General features: G+C 47.2%; 1 protein-coding gene across 1 annotated transcript; it reads left to right on the top strand.

The window, feature by feature from the left end:
* The first annotated feature begins 7570 nt into the window (after window positions 1-7570).
* Window positions 7571-10199, top strand: LOC122113007 (golgin subfamily A member 2-like). Its single transcript, XM_042685899.1, has 4 exons — window positions 7571-7981; window positions 8039-8523; window positions 8575-9013; window positions 9063-10199. Exons 1-4 carry the CDS (start codon window positions 7571-7573, stop codon window positions 10197-10199), a joined length of 2472 nt encoding a protein of 823 aa, XP_042541833.1.
* The last annotated feature ends 280 nt before the right edge of the window (window positions 10200-10479 follow it).

Genomic DNA, 10479 nt, shown 5'->3' with positions numbered 1-10479 from the left:
ACATGGCAGGGTACATCGTAGACATGTAATATGTTTGATGAATCAATTAACAAACATGTATCTGCTAGTTGTGCGTGATACGATGTGAGCTTTAAATATAGGCCATGACCTAGGAGAATTTACTACTTGGTTCTGAATATGGACCTAATAAGACAGCCATAATTTAGTTTTTAGTAACTATAGCACGCTGGGAAGAGACAAAGATAATTGTGCACTAGAAAACTGCATTAAGGAATAAAAAATTGATCTTGGTAAATACTAGACATGGAAATCTAAATAAGTGGAGAAGAAAGAACGCTAAGGTGACAGAGGACAAAAGGTAGAAAAAACTTGGAGATGGGAGAAATGCTAATATAAAATATTACTGGAAAAGTTCAGATTGGAGCTGTTACCTGGAGAAAATGTTGAGCTGAGATATGAGAAAATGTAACACAATATTCCCCAAATACAAATCTCTGAAGCAGCACAGACACCTGCCATTTTCCTCAGCTCCTTCCCCAAATGGAAAGATGAAATCATTGTGGTGTAGTTTTGCATAAAGCTAATGTTTGTTCATTTTGTTTTGATCTTGCGGATCATCTGCTACTCAAGACATAGAGATTGAGAGGATCACATTTTGAGATCAGCCCCACAAAAAGTAAGAACCCATTTGAAGCTAGGTGCAGTGGTGTGTGCCTGTGGTCCCAGCTACTCAGAAAGCATAGCTACAAGGATTGAAGTAAGGCTGGCTGAGGGTAAAAACAACTATAACTAAAACAAAAAAGGACTGGGGATGTGGCTCAATTGGTAGAGTACCCACCTAGCAAGTGTGAGGCCCTGAGTTCAAAATCCAGTACCTCTTCCTTCACACAACAAAAAAGAGAACTCTCATTTGCTCGGTGCTAAGGTTTCTTGGTTCCATCCATCAATAACAGAGTCTCAACATGAGCTCTTGGGCATGCAATTGTGGAAAACGCTGCTGCCCAGAGGAGGTTGCTGTGTTGGGGGAGTGGAGGGAATGAAGAGCCAGACTTTGGAAAGCAGTGGCAGAAAGATGTCTTGGGAGGTGGGGGGAACTCTCCCTAATGTTGTGGGAATGTGGCTCACACATCCAACAAATAGCGTAGCAGCCACAGAATATTATGTAGGACTCTAATCTCTCTGACCCATGCTCCTTCTGGTGATCAGCACTATTACGTGAGCAACTAAGCACAAATTTTTTTCAGTGACATTGGGGCCAAAGGTTCTCTAATCAGTATTCATCTAGACTGGGCCAGTGCACAGTCCTCTGTAAGAGGGCAACAGGATCATGTGATATGACTAATAACAAAGGTGGCTCAGCGGTAGAGCGCTTGCCTTGCATGCCTGAGGCCCTGGGCTCAATTTCTCAGCACCACATAAGCAAAAAGAAAAAAGCCGGAAGTGGCGCTGTGGCTCAAGTGCTAGAGTGCTAGCCTTTAGCTGAAGAGCTGAGGGACAGCGCCCAGGCCCAGAGTTCAGGCCCCACAACCAGACCAAAAAAAAAAAAAAAAAGCCAAAGAAATGCAAGCCTCTGGCAGGAACCCCATGACATTTGTACATTAAGTTAACTGCTCTCCTCATCCAGCCCACTGCAGGGAAGTTATACACAGAAACAAAAAATGATAGAAACACACAATTATTCATTACAGCTAAATGCACCACACCCAGAAGATGGAAGCAATTTAGACATTCCTTACAGAGCACAATTCAATAGAATAGGATACTCTGTGGCTCTATAAAATGATGAGGGACTTTTCTATGTATTGAGATGGAAAGACAGGCAACATTATATGAGCTTAAAACACAAAAAAACTAAGCGTGGCCTTCATGCTGCCTTTTTCCTTTAAGAAGAATGCTTTACAAAATTCCAAAAAGTGACTGGGTGAGGTGGCTCATGCCTGTAATCCTAGCAATGAAGGAGACAGAGCCTTCATCGTCCTGAGCCATTCTTTTTGCTTTCCCCCTATTTTGAACACCCTGCGTGGAACCTGAGCTCGAGAAATGTTTGTGCAATGACGAAAGAAGACTCAGTTAGAAAGCATGCTTTCCATGTTGCACTTCTCATGTAAAAACTCAGCTGTTAGAAAAAGTAGTTCCCTTTTCTGGAAGGCAGATGTTCAAAAAGAGGTCACACAGTGAGCTCTCTGTTGCCCAAAGTAGTGTAGCAGGCAGATATGCCTCCTTATTATTTACTGATTTATTCATTTATGGGAGTTATGATTATAAGAACTAAGCAGGGGCTGGGAAGGTGGCTCAGTGGTAAAGCGCTTGTCTTGCATGCCTGAGGCCCTCGGTTCGATTCCCCAGTATCACATAAGCAAAAAGAAAAAAAGCCAGAAGCGGCGCTGTGGCTCAAGTGGTAGAACGCTAGCCTTGAGCTGAAGAGCTGAGGGACAGCGCCCAGGCCCTAAGTTCAGGCCCCACGACCGGACCCAAAAATAAGTAAATAAATAAATAAATATAAGAACTAAGCAAAGATAACATCATCAATGTATTGTGTCAGATCTTTCATTTTACAACATTAGATTCTTCACAGTCTGGAATTCTACATAGTGAAAGAAGTTCAAATGGTTTCTTTTCTCCACTCCTTCCCTCCTTCAAGAATGCCCCTCCCCAAAGAAAGGTTGGACAAATGGGATTGCATGAAATTGCAGAGCTTCGGCATGGCAAAGGATATAGCTAGCAAGATCAATAGAAAGCCCACGGATTGGGAGAAGATCTTCACTAGCCTTACAACAGACAAGGGTCTCATATCTAAAATATACCTGGAACTCAAAAAATTAAATCCCCAACAACAAATCTTCAAAGAAACAACTGCCCAATAAATAAGTGGGCTAAAGACTTAAGGAGAAACTTCTCTGAAGAGGAAAGAAGGATGGCCAATAGACACATGAAGAAATGCTCAACCTCCCTAGCCATAAAAGAAATGCAAATCAAAACAACATTGAGATACCACCTCACTACAGTTAGAATGGCTATAATCAAGAACTCTAATAACAACAGATGCTGGAGGGGATGTGGCCAGAAGGGAACTTTACTGCATTGTTGGTGGGAGTGTAAACTTGTTCAACCACTTTGAAAAGCAGTATGGAGGTTCCTCAAAAGATTCCACAGAGAGCTCCCCTATGACCCAGCAATCCCACTTTTGGGCATTTACCCAAATGATCACAAACAAGACCACACTAAAGCTACCACCACAACTATGTTTATTGCAGCATTATTTACCATAGCTAAGATATGGAACCAACCCAGATCCCCCCACAGTAGATGAATGGATCAAGAAAATGTGGTATATATACACAATAGAATTCTATGCCTCCATCAGAAAGAATGACATTGCCCCATTTGTTAGGAAATGGAAAGACTTGGAAAAAATTATATTAAGTGAAGTAAGCCAGGCCCAAAGAAACATAGATCCCATGGTTTCCCTTATTTGCAATATCTAGTATATGTCTGAGTCAAGTAGAAAAGGTCAGATAAGGTGATGTTAGGGAAATGAACCCTAAGATATGTATTCAAATGTTTTTTTCTTTCAGGTGATTGTTTCTAACACATTTATAAGATTATTTCTTTGTTGCTTTGTATGTCCTTCCCCCATGGTATAACCCCTGCTTTCACTGTATTTGATGTTGGTATAATTTGTGGAGGGGAAGGGAAAAAACAAATCGTTTAAATAGGGATACAGGTGGACCCATTGCAACAATGAGATGTACAAGACATTATGTGGAAAAATGAACTTTACAACTTTGATGGGGGTGAGAATTGGGTGGAGGGGCAGGGGGAGAATGGAAAGGGATGGGAAGGGGAAACAAAGGAGGAGGCAAAAATGCTTGATAAGAAATGTACTCATTATCTTGCCCATGTAATTGTAACCCCTCTGTACAGTATTTTCACAATAAAAAAATAAAGAATGCCCCTCCCGTCAGAAAACCTACTCCCAGAAATCACTACAACTTTCTCCAGATACTCACACTAGAAAGATTCCTCTCTCTTAAAAATAAATGTGGTTGTTGGTTGGTTTTGGGGTTTTTTTTGGGGGGGGGGTTCCGGCCGTGGGACCTGAACTCTGGGCCTGAGCACTGTCCCTCAGCTCTTCAGCTCAAGGCTAGTGCTCTACCACTTGAGCCACAGCGCCACTTCCGACTTTTTTCTTTTTGCTTATGTGATGCTGAGGAATTGAACCCAGGGCCTCAGGCATGCAAGGCAAGCGCTGTACCACTGAGCCACCTTCCCAGCCCTGGGATTGAACTCAGGGCCTCTCCCTTAAGTATGCTATCTCTTGAGACACTCCACCAGTTCTTTTGCTTTTAGATGTTGTTGTTGTTGTTTTATCCCAACCAGCATCTCATCTCTCACTTTTGTTTAGGCTGGCCTCCAACCTTCTTCCAACTCCTTGTCTCTGCTTGATGAGTAACTGGGATTATAGGTGTGTTTCCTCACACCTGGTCACATTCATGTTCCTATTTTTTAAAAATTTACTTTATTGCTATTTTAAAGTTGATGTACAGAGGGATTACAATTACATGAGTCAGGTAATGAGGACATTAACTTTCCTACAGTGTCTTCCCTTCCCTCACTCTCTCCCAGTCCCTCCATATCTCTAATTTTTAACATCATATTTATAATATATAGTTCTATATTTTTATATATGCTGAAATCATCAGAAAGCAATTATCACTACTTTTGAATACTTCCCAAAGGTCTGCAAAATCAAATAAATACAATCAGAATCTCTGCTTTGCTGGTTGGCATGAACTGTAAGGAGCTGTTCTTTGTGTGCATTGTTTTAGAAACCAAGGAAATGGTTCTGCAGAAAGACTTACCAGTTGAGAAAAGATTACTCTCTACAGAACTAATTAAATATTCTAAAATAAAATATAAAGAATGAAAAAAACATCTTTTCTTTTGGAAAGATACCTAGAACATCCCGTGGTGTGCCTGTAATCACGAAAGATTTTGGAAGAGCACAACAGAAGACCCGCCGCGGGGGTACCACACCCTGGCGCCTTCTTTGACTCCAAGGCCTGAAGACGGAGATGGCAGCAAAACCCGAAATCAATCCATGGGGAGTGTTTGCAACCAGAAGAGCTGCCAGATGCCTTTTGGGCAAATGTGAAAATCTCCAGGGAGTGTGGACTGAAAGCCACAGGTATGTCCCTGCAAGGGGTTTGGCTAATCTCAAGCGGTGTTGGTTCTGTGGTTGATGCCAAGAAGTAGTTATCAAGTCAGCATCACTGGGTTCTCTGGGCAGAGCTGATGGGCCCGTGGCCTGCTGGCAGAAGAGTGCTAAGGGGCCATGCAGGCTGTGCAGCAGGTTTGGGCTGCACAGGTAAAATTTACAGTGTCAAGTGTGTTCTCCTTTCTTTTCCTCCATCCCAGGGCTAACTCCATCCTCACATCCCATCTCCTGGTGGAATGAGCTTGCCCATTCAGAAGAATGTGCGTACATGCATGCACCTGTGTGTGTGTGCGTGTGTGTGTGCGTGCGTGCATATGCATATGCACATGCCAGTACTGAGGCTTGAATCAGGGCCAGGACAAAGTTCTCTACCACTTGAGTCACAGTGCCACTTCCATATTTTTGGTGGTTAATTGCAGACAAGGCTCTCATGGACTTTCAGACCTAGGATGGCTTTGAATCCTGATCATTTTCCTGCTATACTGACGCCTCCATATTCTAGCAGCTGTGTGCGTGAGAGATCTTCTACATTCTCTATCTGATTGCCATTTTATTTTTGTTCTGTCTAGTTTATAAAAAATGGAGACTAAAGCAAGCCAATACTTCCTAATCTCTTCTGTCAATTAGGCATTGCATAACCATGTAGTGGGGTTTCTTCTCCCCCATCCCCTGCCCCTCTGAAACAGAATCTTGCTAGGCACCCAGGCTGGATTTGAACTTAAGGTGCTCCTGTCTCAGCATGTGAGTATTGGAATTTCCATGCCGAATCTATGGCTTTCTGAAATGAAGAAGGTTCTTTGGTGGAACAAAATTTTCAGAGAGCTTTGAGATTTTTTTTGTCATTCCTTCATATGTGCCCCAAATTTCCATGTAAATCTGTCACCCTACTTAGCAAGCGTACATGCCTTGTGGATGAAAAACATCTTAAGAGTTACAGAAACCATAAGACAGGTCTGTAGAGCTTCCCTAGGCATTTCATGGCAATTAATTGTCTTCAATGATGTGCATAATACAGATTAAATGCAGCGAGAGTTGACAAACCATCATTAGCAAACACTGTATCCCAAGTGCTGTCCTTACTAAACCAACACCAATACCACAGTGACATTACAAGGTAGAAGCCTGAGAGATTAGCAAAGACAGAGGACAAGAATGTTCCCGAGACAATTCCCAGGTACATCCCCAGTCTGAGGGTCTGCTGCCCAGCCTAGCCTTGAGGTTCCCATGTAGCTCAGGCTTGTTTTGAACCTGTGACTCTCCCGCTAGAATTACAGGGGTGTACCACCACAACAAGCACAAAATGTTCACTGGTAGGAAAATCTGGCCACACAACATGAGTTCATGCATCACTAGAGGACAACCAATAGCACTCCAGAGGTTCTGGAGTGGTACAGGGCTCTCCCAGAACCTGGACTCTACACATACTGGGCATCATTTGGGTGTGGCTGGTTACTTGACTTCTCGGCTAACAGACTGACTTTGTTCTGGAGCAGCATTCCTCCCTTGATTGTGTTTCTGAATCCTCTGAGATCATCAGCCAAAGTGTGTGCAGCATGTACTGTGGTCAGATTCAGGGATATGTCTAAAGGAGATGGATTTGCACTGCCTCAAATTCCCTTCAGTCTAGGAAATCTTTGCTCTGCCTGGTCTAGGTGTGCGGGAGGCAGCAAGGCCAATATTCATGCAGGGAAGCCCTTGGCCCTTGGTGCTCTTGCTCCGGTCCCAGAGGGACTGAAGAACAACAGATCTAAGCCATTAGGAACCTCAGCGGCTCCTTGATCAGAAGACAAGTGTCAGTAAATGTGATCAGAACAAGAGAGTTCATTCTGCCTGGAGTGAAGACCTGAAGATGTGAAATATCGGCAGAGAGCTGTATTTCTTGGTCCTACTTCCTGAAGGCCAGTTGGAAGCCTGGTATGAAGTGGCAACCAGAATTGTGTGATGGAAGCCAGGAAGGGGACCTGGGAAACTCTTCAGCTATCCAGCTAGAGCTGGTCTCCCCGCACCTCCAACCAAATGACAGGGTTGGATGTTGGAGGACATGCAGGTGCAGCTCTCCTCTTGACTCTACCCACTCTGCCTGGCCCCCAACACTCTGACCATGCCCCTAGGCTTCCTGTGTGTCTCTCTGGCCAATGGGATGCAAGAACTGAGGCCATGCCCACGCGATCAGCCACCTAGTAACCACGGTATTCGCTCTGTTGACTCACACCGCTCCAAGCAGTTGAGGGAGGTAGAGGTGCAGAGCGGTGAGCAGGCGAATCCACGAGATTCAGGCGAATCCACGAGATTCAAGCGAATCGAGCCAGCGACCTGGTGAAGGTCAAAAGAGAGGTGATCTCAGAGAGCCTGGGAATGTGGCAGCCCCACCTTCCACATCCCAGTGCTGAGATGTCTAAGAAAACAAGTAGAAACCCAAGAGCTACCGACAAGAAGCTACTGCATGAATACCAGCAGACTAATTGTCCTGGTGGACCTGCAGAATCTAAGGAGAAGGACAAAACGAAAGCTGGAAGGAACCCCAAGGTAAACACCACTGGGGACTGCATTTCAATTGAGGGTGTGGTCAAAGATCACAACGACCCTGAGCCTCCCCCACCTTTGGGCACAAGCAGAGCTACCAGCGTCAACAGCATCACAGGCCCCCACAGCATGGAAGACTTTGAAAAGCACTACCAATGCCTGCTGCTGGCCCTGCATGCCAGCCGAACACAGAACCAGCAGCTCTGCAGTGAGGTGCAACACCTGAAGCAGGAGAAGAAAGCCCTACAGGGTCAATCGGGGAAAGAGAAGGAGGAGATGGCCTGAGTGCAGGAAGCACTGAAAACAGAGCTGGAAATCCACAAACTATCTCTTCAGATGTTAGCTTCCGAAGAACACGATTTACAATCTGCCCTGGCCCACATGCAGCAGGCAGCCGAAGAAAGAGCACTGGAACTGGAGCAGGTCACCAGCTACCTGGAGGCTGCCAAGAAGCATGCAATTGAGCTGGAGATGAAACTCTGTGCAGTCTCCACCTCACAGGAGGAGACTAAGGACAACAACATAGAGCTCACGAACACCCTGAACTGCATGCAGCTGCAGCTCCAGGAAAAGGCCAGAAGTTACGAAGACCTGGAGGAAGAGAACGTGAAGCTGCAGGAGAGGCTGGATGTGCTCCTGACACACAAGGCTGATATGAAGGTCAAGATGCAAGAGTTGAATGACATGAAAGAACTGTTGACAGAATTCAAGTTGGAGAGACACACCTTGGAGGAGGACTTGAAGGTGAAGAGCTCCCAGTGGAATGAGAAGGTCCAGCAGCTCCTGGGACAAGTGAAACAACTGAGAGCAGAGGAGAAAGAGTGAGGGGCGAGGCAAGTGTTGGAGCTAGAGAGTGATCTGGTGGCACTGAGAGAGCAGCTGACCGAGCTGCCACACGCCCAGCCTCCTGCGGGACCATCTCAGGCTGAGGCCCAGGCCCTGCCTCTGCAGAAGGAGCTCAAGAACCTGGAAGAACAACTTCAGACCGCGGTTAAAGAAACCCAGAGCGTCGATCTTCAGAACCTGGAGCAACAGCAGCAGCTGTGGCTACTGGAGAAGAACGCTGAGGTATGGGAGGAGGATGACCAGCATCGGCTCAAGATGCTGGAGACAATGGAGAAGGAGCACGAGACCATGCAATGCTCACTGGTGGCACACAACCGAGAACTGCCAGCTCAGCTGGCCCAGCTGCAGGAGACCTGCCACAGGCTGAGCGCTGAGAAGGAGGAGCTTGCCAGCCTCCTGCACTCGGAGCAACAGGGGAAGAAACATGCAGGAGAAGCTGCAGCAGCGAGAGGAGAAGATGGAAGAGTGGAAAGCAATGGCTGAGTTCAAGGACCAAGTGGCTCTGGATCTGCAGGAGCTGCATGAGCGGTACCTGGCCCAGCTGCAGGAGCTTAGAGCCACCTGTGAGCAGCACCTGGCTGCCAATCAGCAGCTGAGCACGGAGAAGGAGGCCCTGCAGCAGCGCCTGCAGAGGCAGACCCAACTGCTGCAGCAGCTGCAGCAGGAGCAGGTGCAGAATCAGCTGACGATCCAGACCGTACCCCAAAAGTTACAGGCCACCCTGAGTTGCCTGGAAGCCACTCGACAGGAAAACAAGCAGCTGCGGGCCCAGCTGAGCTGCCTGGCCTTCCCTCGGGAAGGGGAAGCCGTGACCAAAGAAGAGGAGGGTGAGGAGGCCACTCCCGCTGCTGTGACTGTCCCAGCGGACGTCGACAACCCACAAACCATGTGGGATTTTTACCGTGTAGCCCCCTCAGTGGCTGAATCAAAGAAGCTAAAGCTCAGCCAGCAGCTGCGGGAGCAACAGGCCCGCTGCAAGTGCCTGCACCACCTGACAGCCCACTGCCAGAAAAAGCTGAAGCGTCAGGGCCTCCTCCCCAAGATCTGGAACCACGGCACATCTGGGAAGATAAAGCAGGACACACGGGTGCCGGAGAAGAAGCTGAAGATCTGCTTCACCTACAACCTGCCTGTGCCTGACAAGCTGGACCACCAGCATCAAGTGGATGACCTCCAACGTCAGTGCAGCCAGCTGTCGGAACAGGTCAGCGCCATGGAAGACTCCATAGTCTTCTACAAGGAACAGCTGGAAGTCCTGGATGAGCTCTATCGGGAAAAAGATGAGAGTGTCAACCAGCTGTCCCAGGACAAGAGGCAGAAGAAGCAAGAGCTGCAGGAGCTCCTGTTGCATCTTGCAGGGAAAGACGTAGAGGGCCAGGACAAGACACTGGCAGCGGCCCACAGCCCTGCTACTGAGGCCATGTCACCCCTGGCAGGCCCCAAGATGGACATTTCAGAGGATCAGCAAGGTTTTGAAGACAACATGACGCCTGCCCAAGTGGAAGCTGGTCCCCTGGAGAACCCCACGGCAGAGCAGATGGGGCTGCCGCTGCCCTATGTCCAGCACCACCAAGAACTTGCAGGCCTGCGTCCTGAGCCCTCCTACCCTGTCTTCTCCAGACTGACGCGAATGTTGAACTTGCAGTATTGACTCTAGAAAGGCCTGGCAGCCACTGCCTAGATCAGTAGGCTCCTGTCCTCTGGCTTGAACTTTGGGACATGGCCGCTGGGTGGCTTGCTCTTGGGCCCTGTTATAATGGAGAATGGGAAGGGGGAACCGTAGCCAGGACAGCCAGAGGCTGCTTGGAGTGGCCTAATAGTAGTAGTCCATTGGTTGCCAGGGAATGGAGCCCATATGAGGGTTATGACAAAGAGTAAAACCTTTGCAGGGGGGGGTATGATTGGGTGGGGGGGAGGAGGGAGGCTGGGAA

Source organism: Dipodomys spectabilis, unplaced genomic scaffold (genome assembly GCF_019054845.1).
Source record: "Dipodomys spectabilis isolate Male_0828 unplaced genomic scaffold, ASM1905484v1 ptg000096l, whole genome shotgun sequence".
NCBI lineage: Eukaryota > Metazoa > Chordata > Mammalia > Rodentia > Heteromyidae > Dipodomys > Dipodomys spectabilis.
This window is presented reverse-complemented; position numbering and strand designations above follow the sequence as displayed.